The 18,304-nt window shown below is 33.7% G+C and overlaps 1 protein-coding gene across 2 annotated transcripts in view; it reads right to left on the bottom strand.

Annotated features, from left to right (window-relative positions):
• Rpt4 (Regulatory particle triple-A ATPase 4) overlaps positions 1 to 13,179 on the bottom strand; it is a 58,683-nt gene extending 45,504 nt beyond the window's left edge. The window contains exons 1-3 of one of the 2 annotated variants that reach the window (XM_069821436.1): positions 13,024 to 13,179; positions 12,761 to 12,840; positions 2,387 to 2,426 (exon numbers count right to left, since the gene is read on the bottom strand). In XM_069821436.1, coding sequence (XP_069677537.1) covers positions 2,387 to 2,426; positions 12,761 to 12,840; positions 13,024 to 13,117 — 214 coding nt within the window. In that variant the 5' untranslated portion in view covers positions 13,118 to 13,179. Of the gene's footprint in view, positions 1 to 2,386; positions 2,427 to 12,760; positions 12,841 to 13,005 lie in introns of both variants that reach the window. The other variant, XM_069821437.1, reaches the window with a different exon arrangement.
• Positions 13,180 to 18,304: the final 5,125 nt, after the last annotated feature.

The raw sequence follows: 18,304 nt of genomic DNA, 5'->3' as shown, positions 1-18,304 counted from the left end.
CTAACATCTGAGTGACATGAAGCTGATAATACCAGCGAAATGGGTCCAGAGTCCACACCAAAAGATACCTTTGCTCTTAATGGGTTGAGGGAAAAACTCCAGAAAAAACCTCAACCAGGTAACTTGTCTCAACCAGGATTTGAACCCAGGCCTGCTTGTTTCTCAGTTAGACATGCTACCGTTACTCCACAGCAGTAAACTTCTTACAGTTCCGTATTATATTATACAACATTTCATTCATTTACATAACACAAGACAGGTTTATAATGTAACAATCATTAGTTTCATAAGTCTGAGGTAGGATTTTTCAAACATGCCAACTAAAGAACATGCTAATTAATGACACAAGAAGACATTAATAATATTGTTTTGTAATATCTGTTATACTTCATGCTTCACTAACATCATTCTAATTGCATAAGTTAGCACACACAAGTATTGAACATTCATTATTATTTTAAATGTAAAAAAAATGTTTGTTTTCTTGAAGGGACGGAATCTAGTAATATAGGAAGAGGCTACGTTATATATGGGGCAGCTTGAGGAGGTTATATGCACAACGATATAACACTATTACATTGAATAACATTTACAACTGGGCGTTAAAGCATAGGATGAAAATAAATGGGTCTAAAAGTAAATCTATAACATTTTGTAAAACCCGAGAGGAAACTAGTCTTAATTACGAATTCAGTGGTGTTGTAATTCCGCAAGAACAATTTTGTAAATACCTAGGAGTGTATTTAAACTCCAAACTTTCTTGGGGAGAGCATGTTGATAATGTTACAGGCAAAGCATGGAGGGCACTTCACTTTATTATGAGAATCTTGAGAAAGGCTAGCCCCAAATCGAGGGAAATAGCATATCTAACGTTAGTGCGACCGTTAATGGAATACGGAACTACATGTTGGGATCCCTATAGAATATATCAGATAAATTCCTTAGAAAGAATCCAGTATAGGACAGCTAAATTTGTTAAAGGTAAAAGAGAAGATGGGAACGATACGATAAAAGAACTTAAATGGGAAACTTTGGAAAACAGACGTAGGAAAACTAGAATAACATCACTGTATAGAGCACATCTAGGTCAGAAAGGATGGGTAGACATAACGGCTCGGTTAGAAAAGCCAACGTACTATGGTAGGAATGATCATGATTTTAAAATCAAATGTAGGAAACAGAAAACGGATGTAGGTAAATTCTCATTTTTAAATAGAACTATAAATGATTGGAATGACCTACCTGCAGCGGTCTTTGAGGGCTGTCCTTCCTTAAGGAGATTCAAGAATAATTTAAAGAGTTGTGTATAAAGTGAAAATTAAAATTAAGGTGACATTTAACATTTAATTTTTTAAGGTGACATGTATTTATCTAGCCTGACGAGTTTACTTCCTTGGTTTGAATTGTAAATTATTTAAAAATAGCGTGTAAGAGGGCCTTAGACTAGAAATGTTTAGTTTAAATGTAGTTCTGTTTATAAGTATGCATAAGAATGCAATTATTTGACTTATTTGAACTGTTGTATCAGTGAAGCGAGGTGAGTCAGTGAAGTTATGGTTTTACAGTGCAGTGAACAGTTCCGATCAGTGATAATTTATAGCGTCAATGAAATGTCTTCTATAGTGTCAGTGAAATGTGTTACAGAGTGTCAGTGAAATGTGTGCTAAAGTGTCAGTGAAATGCGTCATAGTGCCACTACAGGGAATGAGATGAGAGTAAAATGAAAGACTATTGAAACTTATGTAGGACCTATACATAATTATGTAGGTTGTGTTGTAAAATTAGGTGTTTTATTTTATGTTTTATTATTATTGTGTTAAATTGTATTGTGTATTCTTATTGTATTGTGTATAAAATTGTATATGTGTTGTAAATTGTATTATGTATTGTAAATTTTATTGTGTATTGCTTATCATTTTAACTGTGTATTGTTAATATTGTATATACCACTGCCACTGGGTGCTTGCCCACTTGCAGTGTAAATAAATACATACATACATAATAAGAATGGCATATGACACCATTATAGAATCGACATTTTTACCGAAATAACTTGCTTTCTCAAATGACATTGTTTTTTAAATCATATGAAGAGAAATGCAATTATTCAAGTATTCAATACTGTCTAAGGGTATAACAATCACAACATAACTTCATACTGTAGTATAGCCTACAAATAACTTGGAATATAAGCATCAATATGCAACTATTACATTTATAAAAAAAAAACTACATACTGTATGTGTCCAATCATTCTTGTGCCAACTGTACAAGAAAGCTAATGGCGTCAATGCCAAGAACTCAGCATTGGTTAACAACATCAGCATTACAGGTGGTGTGTTAAGCAAATTCATCATGCAACCTAGAATACAGAAGTTCTACTTACATTTTTCTTCTGTTAACTGTTTCAACACCTCCCCAACAATCTGAAAAAGACAAATTATTTACATTTAATGAAGAGTTTCTTTATATTAGTGCCATCAAATAGTTTTTATTTAGTTCAAAAAGTCCATCAAAATTATGTTTGATATTTACTCCTAAGATTAATAGTTATTTATACAACAAGTGGATAATCTTGATGAATGTGGCATGAGTGAATGTTTGTTGCACTCACTATTGTTTGTGCGACAATTTTCACGAGTGTCATAATAAGATTATCTACGAGTTGGATACAACACTTTATGGCATCTTAGCATTATAAATTGTAGGAAAGTTATTATGAAAGAAATTCAATTCGGGACAAATTGCCTTCATATGTTCGTATTGATTAGTTGTGCCTGTCCTTGACACTGAGTAGAGAGAAATGGATGACCTTGCAGGTTATGTTACAAATGCTCCTTTATTGTTAATATACTGTAGTTTCTCTGAACTACAAAAGTGTTAAAGATTGCAAATAAATGATACGTTATCTTCTGCCCTGCATTTCATTTCTTGTTACACGGCGCATAGGAGATACTCAGACGAGCTGCATGGATCCTGATCCAAGCGTTGTTTCTATGGGCACACATGCCATAATAAGGAGATTGTGAATGATATTCGATGTAGTAACCTGTTTATAATGATAGGATGGCATAAAAATATACATTATTCTTAGGAATGCATTTATTTATGCATCTACTTATTAATTCAAACAAAAAATTCATCATACCATTGAAAGAAAGAGCTGGACAATTTTTCCGTATTTTTGATAGGGTTAACAGTTTACAATACATGTAACGACTTAAGCGCGCACAAGCACACGCGCACGCACACACACACACACAATCACATACACACACACTTGTTGTGCATACAGCAAATGCACATACAGTTCTCCTCCATTGTTATCAATCTATTGGGCTTGCTGTTCTTGATCAGTTGGGGGGTACTTGGAATTCATTTTCCAAATGATTTTATGCTTTCATGAACAGGGCTTCCAAAAAAGCACTCATCTGCTCATCTCTCATGAGTGAAAATGTTTACTTGACGAGCAAAGAAAATTCTCATTTTTTAATCGTGTCTCTGTAGTTCGACCAAACTGATTAGTGAAATGTTTGTCTGACTGGTGAGCCACAATAAAATTTTTAACAACCGGTCATGAAGGTAGTAGCAATGCAAATAGTGTCCATTGTATTTCAGAGCTCATGTGATTGAGCTGAGCAATCTATACTAATAATAAATCTGTAGCCGAAATTTTTCTAGTAATTTTCGCTTTTCCAAAAATAATTGGCCCTAACATGTATAATTAACCATCCTGAAACCGAAAATCGCATTTTTGAAATTTTTGTTTGTATGTCTGTCTGGATGTTTGTTACCTTTTCACGCGATAATGGCTGAACCGATTTATATGAAAATTGGAATATAAATTAAGTTCGTTGTAACTTAGATTTTAGGCTATATGGCATTCAAAATACTTTATTTAAAAGGGGGGTTATAAGGGGGCTTGAATTAAATAAATCAAAATATCTCCCTTATTATTGATTTTCATGAAAAATGTTACATAACAAAAGTTTCTTTAAAAATGATTTCCGATAAGTTTTATTCTATGCAAAATTTTGATAGCAGTGATATTTAATGAGATAAATGAGTTTTAAAATAACGATGTGTTTTATTATCACCACCTAATGGACTGTAATGAAATGAAAACAAATGACTTCGTCTATAAGGGGCCTTGGACAACAACAAATGGAAGTTATTAAATATAGCCTACAGAGAATGTTTCTGTGTTTGTATGAAGTAATCTCGGAAGCTAATTAACCGATTTCTGTAATTATTATTTCACCATTGGAAAGTGTAGTTTCTCTAGATGGACATAATGCTATAATGTTATTACAGTAACTTCTGAGTGAATCGAGGACAGGTAAGATTAAAATAGCTTCTTATGCACAGAAAACTTGATAGGCTATTCTGTATATTCGTTTCCTGTATTTCTTAAAATAATGTTTATGTACACATTCATTTTCATCTCAGAGAATTAACGAACGAGAGTGTATTGATTTAGTATGCAGTAATAGTACGTTAGCTTAGCATTCCATTATTTTATAATCCAAATTTTAACTATGCTCAATTGATTCGTGTTAAAATACATAACATGAATAAACTATGCAATAAATGCAATGCAAAAAGATTGGGCAATGAGCCAAGCAGATTATGTTGCGCTGTTGTAAAAGTTATTCCTCCTGAGATTCAAGAGCCCTGACAACAAATTAAAAACTTACTTATCGGAGTACATCTGTTATCAACACACTTTTTAAATAATAATAATAATAATAATAATAATAATAATAATAATAATTAATAAGATATATGAGACAAGACAAAACAGAATACAGAAGAAAAGAAAGAGGGAAAGATGATGAGAGAGAGAAGGGAAAGAGTAGGGGTGAGGGGAAAGTGAGGAGAGAGCCATTTTTGTCGTAGTGTCATGTTTGTATGTATTGTAAACTTTTACCCATGAAAGTCATATAATGTACTCTATTTTTAAGTAAAAAAAAATATCGAGCCACCATGTGAGATAGATTCAATTATAAATCTCTTACAAGAAAATAACTTTATCAGCCATTATTTTTTAACGAATGTGACACGTACACAGTTTTAGAAGTTAATTTTAAAAATGTACATAGTTCTTTTATGTCACCTTGCGGACTTTCTTAGACTCATGTGAATTTTCATCATTATTGCTCTGAAGATTTTCATTTTACCATCATTTTTAGCGCTGTAATGGATGTGACAAAAATTTCTGCCAGCTCAACACTTGATTTTATATTAACTTAAAAGGCTGCAAAAGAGTATTTCCTTGGTTTCTTGGTAAATTTGACCAAGTCACATTCCAAGGCTTCCAAGCATTATGAAAATTTAAGACATAATTTTATATTAAAAACTAATAATATAGCACATTTACCTTCAAAATAACTTATTACTAAATCTAAAAAAGTATAGTTATCTTGGGATGGATCATTAAACCTTTAAATGCCTTTTCCCAACAATTTTGCATTTTGGACTTGGTCACTTTTACCAAGAAACCAACGATTTGTCAAATACAGGGGGGAGAACCATTAATCCTTTCCATTAAAGACTTTAAGGAACCAACCTGGACAAATACCCAATGTCCCATTCCTACCTTCCCGTGGTCCAGCTGTCAGTAGGCATAATTTTACAAGCTGAAATAAAGGAAGGGGCTACTCATCAATTAGCACTGGTCAGCTTGATGAGTTAATGACCAAATTTGGTATAATTTTCCTCTATTCAATACCTAATTCCCTCTTTACGCTTTCCTATCCAGTCCTCTGATTGAACTCTTACTTTCTTCGACCCCGATGGTATTAGAGCATTGGAGGCCTAGGGTTGGGTGGGTCGTGTGTTACAATATTGAGGTTATTTTCAATGCTTTAAATAAGTTTTTTCTCCCTTACATTGTGCACAATGAACTTGAAGACGGAAAAACTTTATCTGCTACTTCTATGTTATTTTAGGAGTGCACATTACTACACCTTTTCCAGTTATATTTCAGAAAATATCAATTTAATTTCATAAATTATCAAATGTATTTCGGATTAGTCAATTTAATTTCAGATATTAATTTATCAATTGTATTTCGGATTTGTCAATTCAATTTCAGATAGTATCAATTGTATTGCAGATGGCATCAAATGGATCTCAGATTTGTCAATTGTATTTCAGATGGTATCAAATGTATTTCAGATTTGTCAATCATATTTCAGATGGTATCAAATGTATTTCAGATTTTGTATCTTCAATTTTTTGTTTTATATTTATTTTTATAAAGTACATAAGGATTTTCAAAAATATACTATAGGTACTGTTCTGTAAAGTACTGTACTTCTTAATGCAGTAATAAATTCCAAAGTTATTTATCGAATTACTACATACATTCAAACAATATAATTTGACAGATGTATTACTGTACATAGTCAATTCAATGTCAGAAAATAAGCAATGTATATAAGATTACATATAGGTAGTCACTTTTATTTCGCAAAATAACAAATGTGGACCTACTTGAGATTTTAATATATATTTAAAAAATCCTCAACTACAGTACATTGCATTTTAGCGTCCGACAGGCATATTCTCCGTATGCTAAAGCTGCAGCATGATGAATTGCACTGTGTTCTACTGCATGAGCACAATCACCACCAACTTCTGAAATACAAATGATAGTTTCTGAAATACAATAGACAAATCTGAAATACAATTGATGTTTTCTGAAATACAATTTATACTATCTGAAAATGAATTGGCTAATCTGAAAGACAAATGATACTATCTGAAATTAAATTGACAAATCTGAAATACAATTAATAATTTGTGAAATACAACTGGAAAAGATGTAGTGAGTGAAATGAAATTAGTGCTGGGTTTGTTCTGATGATTTTGGAAGGGAAATTATGCCATTACACTACACCAGTACTGACATCACAAAACAAAAAAGGTGGATACTTACGAACCAATCATTGAAGAAAATTGTTAAAATAACTTGAAAATGCCTAGGATTTATAGTATGGGGTACTTATATACCAAAATCGTTGTGCGAAAATAAAAAACACTGCCATATTTCCTGAATATGACTTAATTTGTGGGAGGGATTGAAGAGATCTTCAGTGTTGCCAACATCTCTCACATAATACTATACACCTAATCTAACCTAACATCTCGCATAATACTATTAACCTAACCTGTCACATAACACACACCTAATCTAATCTAACCTAATCTGTCATATAAAACTACACACCTGTAGTAACATTTCTCACGTTTAGAATCACTTCATTTGCAAATGTTGCTCTCCTTGGTCTACGTTGTGTCGGGAGCCAGCTAGTGGAAATAGTGGAAGGTGGTGGGCGACTCTGTCTCCATTCTTCATAATTACATTTAGTTCGTTAAGTGTGTGTTTTGTGCATTAATCAATGTGTTAAAGCAGCGACAATTCTATATACAGAGTGTAATGAAACTCAAAGGCAAAACTTCAGGAAAAGATTCCTCATATAAAGAGAAGAAAAAAAAGTTAATTACAACACAGATCCAGAAATGCTTAATTACAAAGTTATCAGACTTTTATTAATGGAGTGCATTTTGTGATTGCTGGACTAAAATACAAGACTTGTCTCCTGAGGATTACCGTGCAAGATTAATGTTCTGTAGGTGGTTATTCCGACAATGTAGTACAATTCTAACTTTGCAGCTGTTGTGTTCTTCACAGATGAGGCAACATTAACAAGGGATGAAATCCAAAATTTTCACAACCAGCATGTGTAAGCATTTCCGGACCCATATTGTAATGGACTTTTTTCCTTCTCTTCCTTCTTACTGTATTAGGAATTCATTCCTGAAGTTTTGCCATAGAGTTTCGTTACACCCTGTATATCCAGAACAAGTCAAAATAGACCCAATTTCAGTAATTTATTGTGTGAAATCTAATGAACGTATTGTATTGTGAGACGTGTGCTTTTGAAGGTAAATTTTTTTAAGTTTACTGTCCCCGCATTGTTTCCACTTTTGCCTACAAGGAGTCAGCCGCAGAACAGTGAAGGAAAATGGCACTGACTGGAGAACATAAATTCTTCTGCGTGCTTGGTTATCACGCAAAACAACTCTGTGATTAGTGTTCGGCGACATTTCCGAACCAAGTATCAAATAAACCCACCTACTGGGAAGGCCATTCGTAAGTAGTATGTGCAATTCAGAGATTTAGGCTCATCTGTAAATGACAGTCCACCGACTAGAGAAGAGACAGTGGAACGAGCTCGCGCATCTTTTGTGCCGGAGTACATAGAAGTCCACCTACAGGGCAGCAAGAGAAACAATTTATGGACTCTATTTCTTATTTTTTATCATTATTATTATTATCAATAATTGTCTTATTTTTTTATACTTTGTATGTCTCATTTATTTTGATCTGTTCACATTTTATTATGCTTTTTTCTTTCTTTCTGTATGTTATATATTATGTCTGATTTCTACTTACTTGTTGTTTACATTTTATTATTGTTATCTTATTCAGTTTTGTGTGTAAAATTGTAGTGTACTTTGTAAATTTGAAGTGTTTTTTGTTATGCAGTTTTACTCCTGGTTGAGTGTTAGAGAAGGCCGTATGGCCTTAACTCTGCCAGATTAAATAAATCATTATTATTATTATTATTTTTTCAATGAACGCACTGTGACAGGACATGTTTTCCGTCATATAATGCAACGATGGCTCCTCCCGCAACTTGAAGAGGATAGTGCAGACTTCATTCTTCAATTGGATGGTGCCCCTCCACATTACAATGACAGCGTTTGGGACCATCTCAATGGGGCATTGCAACAACGATGGATAGGCTGTACATGTGTGAGGGATGCACATCTGCTTTGTTGGCCACCTCGTTCTCCCGATTTGTTCTCATGTGATTTTTTCATGTGGGATTTTGTAAAGAATCATGTTTACATACCACAACTTCCAACGACACTGGACGACCTGCGTGCCTGCATCACAGCTGTCATTGCTGAGATTGACCATGACCTGCTACACAGGGTTTGGCAGACTATCGGCTTGATGTGTGTCGTGTTACACAGGGTGCTCACATAGAACACTTATGTTTCTGAAGAAAACTCTGAAATTTTACCTTTCGAAGCACAGTCTCACAATATGATAAGTTCACTCGATTTCACACACTAAATTACTGAAATCAGGGCCATCATTTTGACTTGCCCTGTATTAGAGATGGGCAAAAATAATCGATTATTTTTCATACGGTTAACTGCTTAATTATCGGTTACTTTTGCTTGCCGGTTTAAGCTGATAACCAGTTATTTTCCTCAATAACCAAACGACCAGTTATTTTTTAAAATACACACTGAATCAAATGTATTTTAACTATGTCAAGATTAATTTTTGGTCCTACAGAACAATTTTATTTTAAGTTTGTCTCACAAAATGTCAGTCGAACACAGTTTCTTTTATTATTTTGTACTCCATGTAATCAATCCCATATACAAATTGTCTCGTAAGCCATTCCTAGATGGAGTATGCATTACTGCTTTACTTACTTCAGCTGTCCATAGATGGCAAAGTTAAATTCGACTTCGAATCAATGTCAATTGTAGGCTACAGTATATGCCTATCTTAATCGCAGACTTTGTTTGGCTTATAATTATATCTGCAGGTAATGAACATTTTAAACAGCGAAAAACTTTCTTTTTTTTTTTTTTCTAAGATCTAAAAATACATTTAAAATTGGAAGCCTCATCCAGATCTCAGATGTTCTTCAAACTATCAGATGATATCCTGTGTAATTTCTATAAAATAAAAAAAGAAGAAATACCAATTTATATCACAGACACACTCATTGCTAAAACTCCAGTTGTGAACGAAATTCCTCCAAGGAAATGGGTGATTCCAGAACATAGCATACAAATTTCAGGAAATCATTCCAAAAATGATCCTCCATACATTCTTAAGTTAGATTCCATGGAACTACTCTGCAGTACATATAAAGATCACCTTGAAATTCATACAGATGGATCTCTAAATCCTAATAATGGGACATCAGGAGCAGGGTATTATATTCCAAAAATATCAAGAAAGTTACTTCATACCATGTTCATCCTCCTCCAGTCTTGACACTGAATTCCTAGCTATTGATGCTGCTCTTCAGTGTGTTACTCAAATTTCTGAAAAATCTATTTGCATACTTACCGACTCCAAGGGGGTTATATTTAATATAATTAAATATGTACCAAACCTATATGCACGTAGAATTATTCCAATTCAGAAACAACTAAGTAAACTAAAAGAACTCCAAAAGGAAATAACATTTCAATGGATACCTAGTCATTGTGGTATACCTGGAAACGAGAAAGTCGATAATATTGCAAAATAGGCAACATATTTGCAAACAAGACCTCTTCAAGTGATATCTCCATCCAATGCTTTTGCTTCAGTAAAGTCTCATTTTACAAACCTATGGATCAACAATTGGCTCTCTTCTGACAGAGGAAAAATTTTACAGTCTGTACAAAAGAAACCAAATGGACATGTACAAAAACTTGCCCAGACATGTTCAAACATTTTTAACAAGAGCCAAAACAGGTCACATTGTTACTCAATTGTACCTACACTGATTTCACATTTCTGATAATCCTACTTGTCTGTGGTGTAATAATCATGATGAAGATCTGGAACACATTCTTCTATACTGTCCATCCATAAACCACAAAAGAAGTAAATTAAAATCATCAGTTCCAGTTGCAGAAAAGACAGCCCTGCAGTATAACCTATATTGACTACACCCCACCTCTGGCTACTAGCAACAGGCATCTATAATGAACACTGATCAAAATACCCCTCATTTCTCGTGAAAAACAACAACTGAATAGACTACAGTGGACTTCATGTTGTCAGCAAACAGCTGGATACATTAAGAAGATTGATTTTTTTTTTCTAATGGCGTAGGTTATTGATATTAAATATCACTGTTCCATTAGATCTCTAGCTTCCCAATAGGGATCATTTTCACAGGTGGACTTGAGGGATTGACATTGTCATAAATGTTCTCTGTCCATACGGCGAGAAACTTTGACTTCCGTATTTATTGATTGTAAGAGAAAAGATTGTCCGTCAAAATATATAGTAATTAAGATTATTATTGCAAAAAACTATGCAGTTTGTGTTATTTTTTATTTATCTTACCTATAATCCCAAATGTGAGTGAAGTGATTAACTACATGCAATTTTATAACCTCTCAAGTTATTATTTTTTGTATTTTCTTTAGGGATGTCATTGATGATCTTCAACATCTAATGACGTTTTTTTAATTATCTTCTGGTTGATTTTTATTAAAGTTAATTGCAAATTGTTCTGTGATTTTTATTGCAAGTAACCTCTCATTTTGTTTTCCTAAGAAATTTGCCAACTTTAAAAGATTAAAAAGCAATAACTGGAAAATAAGCGGTTAACTCCCTGCGGGTTAAATTAATTTTAAAATAACTGGTTATTTTCGAATAACCTCCCATCCCAACTCAACATTAGTGCAGCATAAATTGGAATGTGTTGTGGCTGTGATAAATGTGTTGAAAATTGGTTTATAGAGTCACATTGGCAGTGATAAAAGTGTGCAATATTCGTTCATTCATTTATACACCGACGGATCCTTGATCTCCAGAGAACAAGTGCCGGTGCAGGTGTTACGTGCTGTCTCTTCTCACTTTATAGATCACTTGGATATGGAACAACAAGTTTTGATGGTGAAATCATTGTAATAAGTGAATGTCTCAGGAATCTTCTATGCCACATCAATAAATTTAGGAATGCAGTTATATTGTCAGACTCCAAAGCAGCTATTCCATCAATCTTCTCTAAACACACACCTTCATCTCAAACAGCAGAAATAACTAAAGTGCTCTCTCAATTAATATCACTCAATAAAAGAATTGTATTCCAATGGATACCATCCCATTGTGGAATCCTGGGAAACGAGAATGCGGATGCTTTAGCAAAGAAGGGCAGCACTGCTACTTACAGACCTGTTACTAAATCTACGTATTACTCTGTGAAGAGATTTATTAAATCTACATACTTAGACTTCAACAAACAAAATTTGATAACACAATCCCAAGGGAAAAAATGGAACTCTCTGCATCAAAATCCACAGTTAATTCCCGATTTACCACGAAAATCGTCTGTAGCTGCATTTAGATTGGCAATAGGCCATGATTGTTTGGCTAAACACCTGCATAGAATTGGAATATATCAGTCCTCTAACTGCCCATTGTGCAACTCAAACCAAGAAATGGATTCGGAACACCTCAAAATCTGTGCTTCATTGGTTGGTCATGATATTATCTTTCAAAAATATTGGAGTGCAAAAGGTCAAATGACTTTATTGTCAAACGCCTGGCATTAGAAAACAACAATAACAACATATTCGTTCAGTGGCGGATGGATGCACTACTTTGAACACAAAGTTGACATCCCACCTAAAATAACCTGTCACAGATATGCAAGGAGTAGCAAAAGCCTAAACTAACTTTAACTGTCACATATACGTATATAAAGGCATAGCATGAGTGTACACTAGAGTGAATCGTCCGTAATGTCACAGAAGTCATGTTGGTTTTACTGAGGAGATAGCTCTAACTCTTGAAAGTGTTTATGAGAAACAAAACAACTCCTCTAATTTAGTCAAAACACGTTAAACCCACGGTGCCATTAATAAATAATTAAGGAAAATCCCGCTACAAAGCAATCCCTATTCACAACTCAATGCAATAATGTTCACTCACCTGCCCGACACTCTGCAAAGCTTTCAAATCATTTTCCGATTTGTCATATTGTTTTGTTAGTTCCTTTAACTGCTCTCGCACTGTAAAATAATAAAAAAACTACAATATATCAAGCAGAGAAAATAAATATAATCAATAAACTTCCAATTTGACATAGCAGAATGATTCGGCATTAATAATCATCCATCTAAAATTCAAATTACGGGGGAAAAAAACTTAATAAATATACATCACAAAATACATACTGAATTAATACTCCTTACTTTCTTTCAAACGACTCTCTACCTCCTTGTGTTCAAGGAGTTTCTTCCTATAATCATGAAGTGATTTCTCCCGTCCTGGTTCTACAACCGCCATTTTTCTTATTTCCTTTTACACTGGGCCATGTACGAATCCAACGAGTTAAGCCCGGTTCAGACGGTGCGTGTTTCTGTGATGGATTCCAAGGTGGAGTTCATAGTTGGTCATGCAACGAGTTAGAAAGCGAAGAATATAGAATGGCCATGTTGTCCTGTACAGCGCTCTTTGCGGTGCCACCGCGAAACACGGGGGATATGAACCAACGAGTTAGATACTACAGAGAGGCTGAAGACCTCTGATAAGCGCTCCCTGCGGAGGCCAACAGTACTATGGAGCGTTCCCTAAAAAACATGGCGGTCTATAGTACCGGCAGCCTCCGCAAGGAGTGCTTATCAAAGGTACACTGCAACGAGTTGGTACATGTATATATTTTTCAGATACATCAATATTTAATTTAAACATTTCGCTATAGGTTTTGTAAAAAGCTGATTTATAAATGAAAAAGTAATAATTAAGACTTTAAAATTTCCAAAAATGTCTCATTCCCTAGGATTTAAATGAAATGTACCGTAAATCATAATATTCGTTGCTGGATAATTAAACCACAGTCTAATATATACAGTCGCGCAACTTCAACACTTTTTTTGCCAACATTCACGACACTAGCGCTCAAGCGGCAGGCAAGGCACTGGTCATAGGGTTGATACAGCCAGCACGTGCTTTAAAGGTATGCGAGATGTCATAATAACGTTTTAATCATGTAATGTGTGCAATGACGAAAATTGCAGTAACAACAAGTTTAAATCTCCGAATTTGTCGTTCTTCAGATTCCCTAAAGACCAAGAGAAAATCATAACTCAGTCATAACCAATAATCCACGTTGTAGGTAGCCTACGTATTGTGTTCTATGAAACATTTATTACTTATCAGTTACCTATTTGTATGTCAGGAAGGATAGTTCAAATAAAAACAAAGTAAATACCTGTTACAGTATATTATTATAATTTTTTTTTGCAGAGATCATATGTGTAAATGCGTAACCATTCCGATTTTGGATAATGTATCTACAGTTTTTAACGCAAGTAATTCCATAATTTTTGTATTCGTGTTTTTTTCTTTATATTTTTCAAAAGTTGAATGTTATATAGCATTCAAGTAGATATCATGGTGTTAATTTTGCAAGAATTCATGGAGTATAGTAATCCTTTTGCAAAATATTCACTTCTTGAATAAATCCAGACTGTGTAGATAAATTTCTGATGTGTTGGTGTAGATTCATGTGGCAGATGTATTAAGTTCTCAAGAAATAAAAGTCTTTTTAAATTTAATATAAAAAGCAATCTTTTCTATAATAATTTGCATGACTGTTATTGGTGTTGATTTTACATTCCCAGTGATTATTTGAGCCGTTCAGTGCAGAAGTGGTGTAAGTCAAAATCAGGTACCGGTAATGAGGTTTAAAGTAAAAATTCTGTGAAATGCAGTGCAAAGTAGCAATTAATATATCCTTCGTGCTATTCACTGACTCAGTAGTTTAAATACATTCAATATTAACTGCCACTTTGCGGTGTATTTTACAGAATGTTTACTTTAACTACTCATTACCCATTTTTGACTTACACCACTTCTGCTCTGAAAATAAAATTAGGCCTACATTTTCTGAGTTAATTGAAGTTACAATTTTTTCAACAAAATTGTGTGTTCATTTATTTCTCACCTACTTAATAATAACAGTAAATGCATGTAAATTACATATTATATAGGCAGGGTAAGTTAAAATTAAGCTTATGTGTGAAAACTGGAAATGTAATGTAAAATGCGGTAAACTTTCCATAAAAATTTAAACCATAATATTAGCACTATTAGCGACTCAAAATAATAATAAAAAAATTGAAAAATAATGAACTTCATAAATCAATGTCTGTCAAAGTAAGGTTTAAATCTTCCCCTTTTTTTATTTTTAAGTTTACCTCAGCGGCCGAGTTTACCCCAATTTGCGGTATGGAAAGTAGTTAATTTCTCAGGAAATAGGGAGAGGAGTTCACCACGCAATGTACCCTATGAGATATGCCCTACAATTTTGACTCTTCTCACAGGAAATACAAAGTCCCAATGATTCATAAATATATTTAGGAATGAATTGAATTAACCGTCCACGTACAAACAATTATATTATTTCAAACCATGATACCTGATCAGGGCCATGATTCAGTTGTAAGGAGCAGAAAGAGTTACGTTTATTCCCAGCTTCTGAAACTTTTAGATTAACCGCGTGTGAAATTCTTCCAGGATTCTAAAGTAGAATTAATTAGAACCATATACACTTATTGTATAGCATAAAAATATAAAATAAATTACGCAAAACCCGTTTTCTGATGTGTTATCATATGTCGTGTGCACACTTTTAACTTGCCTGCCGCTAGAGGGCTACTGTCGCGCCAGCTGTCAAATGTTGGCATATTTTATACGTATGAGTTGCGTGACTGTATCTATTAGACTGTGATTAAACCCTCTCAATACAGGTATCATTGCCGCAGAGAATTATAAGATAAGACGGACTGAGCATAAGCGAAATATCTGTATTAATAAGTCTGTACCATCAAGAGTTTAGTATTTATTGTGTTTATAGGGCCTACTCCAATTTTCTTTTTATTAATGGTAGGGCTCTTTTTGTTAACAAAGAGGAAAGTTAGCACTTGCATCACACACAATTTGTCATTATTGTTCAAAATAATGTAAGAACAGTTTTATTCTGCAAAAGCCTCTGCCTAGTTGCGAGACACAAGTGAGATCAATGTTTGTTTCAAATTATATTAGACTACACGATGTCTCCATCACGCGACAATATTTGTTTCAAATTATATTAGACTACATGATGTCTCCATCACGCGAAAAGAAGTGTAGCTAGCTGTGGCTCCTGTTGTTTTTGATAACAATGATAATCGTATCTTATCGTTTTAATAACTGTGTTGAGTTATGATCATGAGCAACTTTCTATTAGTGTCATTCTTTAATTATTATGTTGCATGCTAAGAGGTTATTTCTAGTTTTAATAATTGCAGTTTTCAAAAGTTCTCTGTATTAATTCCAATTTCAAATGAATTTTTCTCAATAACTTAATTACTGGATATTTTTTTTAATTTTCGACACTACCTTTCCTATATTTTACTCCTATTAGTTACATATGTCGTCTCTTGAAATCACCTGGTGAGCAATGAATTACATAATTTCATATTAGGTTGCATCGAGTATATAGCTTGTCATTTAATATCTGGGCTATATTTAGTGAAACTCATAAAACATAGACCTACAGCTGTTATAAAACGTAAAATTTTGTAAGTATTTTACTTTTAACTTATTAACATAGTCTTAATATGTAACCACAGTCTAATATATACAGTCGCGCAACTCATACGTATAAAATATGACAACATTTGACAGCTGGCGCAACAGCAGCCCTCTAGCGGCAGGCAAGTTAAAAGTGTGCATACGACATATGATAACACATTAGCAAACGGGTTTTGTGTAATTTATTTCATATTTTTATGCTATACAGTAAGTGTATATGGTTCTTATTAATTTTACTTTAGAATCCTAGAAGAATTTCACACGCAGTTAATCTAAAAGTTTCAGAAGCTGGGAATAAACGTAATTCTTTCTGCTCCTTACAACTGAATCATGGCCCTGATCATGTAACACGGTTTGAAATAATATAATTGTTCGTACGTGGACGGTTAATTCAATTCATTCCTAAATATATATATGAATCATTGGAACTCTATATTTCCTGTGAGAAGAGTCAAAATTAGTATCTTCAAATTGTAGGGTACATCGCGCGGTGAACTCCTCTCCCTATTTGCTGAGAAATTAACTATTTTGCATACCGCAAATTGGGGTAAACTCGGCCGCTGAAGTAAACTTGAAAATAAAAAACGGGAGGATTTAAACCTTAATATGGCAGGCAATGATTTATGAAGTTCATTATTTTTCCATTTCTTAAGAACAGGTATTTCCTTAATTATTTTGAGTCACAAATAATGCTGATATTATGGTTTAAATTTTTATGACAAGTTTACAGCATTTTACATTACATTTCTAGTTTTACCACATAAGCTTAATTTTAACTTATCCTACCTCTATAATACGTAAATTACATGCACTTACTGTTAATGACGTAGGTAAGAACATATAAATGAACACACAATTTTGTTGAATAAATTGTAACTTCAATTAACTCAGAAAATGTAGGCCTAATTTTATTTTCAGAGCAGAAGTGGTGTAAGTAAAAAATGGGTAATGATTCTGTAAATTACAGTGCAAAGTAGCAGTTAATATTGAATTTATTTAAACTATTAGTCGTCAGTGAATAGCACGAAGGATATATTAATTGTTACTTTGCGCTGTATTTTACAGAATTTTTACTTTAAACCTCATTACCTAATTTTGACTTACACCACTTCTGCTCTGAACGGCTCAAATAGTCACTGGAAATGTAAAATAAACACCAATAAATGTCATGCAGGTTATTACAGAAAATATTGCTTTTATATTAAATTAAAAAAGGCTCTTTTATTTCTTGAGAAATTATTACGTCTGCCACATGAATCTACACCAACACATCAGAAATTTATCGACACAGTCTGGATTTATTCAAGAAATGAATATTTTGCAAAAGGATTACAATACGCCATGAATTCTTGAAAAATTAACACCACGATTCCTACTTGAATGCAATATAACATTCAACTTTTGAAAAATATAAAGAGAAAAACACTGATAACTAATAAATGTTTTATAGAACATAATACATAGGCTACCTACGATATGGATTATTGGTTATGACTGAGTTATGATTTTCTCTTGGTCTTTAGGGAAACTGAAGAACTACAAATTCGGAGACTTAAACTTGTTGTTACTGCAATTTTGTGTCATTGCACACATTGCCTTTATTCCGACGCATGATTAAAACGTTATTATAACATCTCGCATCCCTTTAAAGCACGTGCTGGCTGAACGAGACTGTATCAACCCTATGACCAGTGCATTGCCTGCCGCTTGGGCGCTAGTGTCGTGAATGTTGGCAAAAAAAAGTGTTGAAGTTGCGCGACTGTATATATTAGACTGTGATGTAACTCAATTCACAATAATACTAACTTCGTCACAGTCAGCGTATTCCGAATCTCACCGGTCCGGTGGCATCAATGACGTCACGTTGCAGCGAAATAAGGAACAAAACTGCTGGAA

The sequence above is a fragment of the Periplaneta americana genome, chromosome 3 (genome assembly GCF_040183065.1).
Source record: "Periplaneta americana isolate PAMFEO1 chromosome 3, P.americana_PAMFEO1_priV1, whole genome shotgun sequence".
Taxonomy (NCBI): Eukaryota; Metazoa; Arthropoda; class Insecta; order Blattodea; family Blattidae; genus Periplaneta; species Periplaneta americana.
The sequence above is the reverse complement of the archived record's forward strand: the minus strand, read 5'-3'. Positions and strand labels throughout refer to the sequence as shown.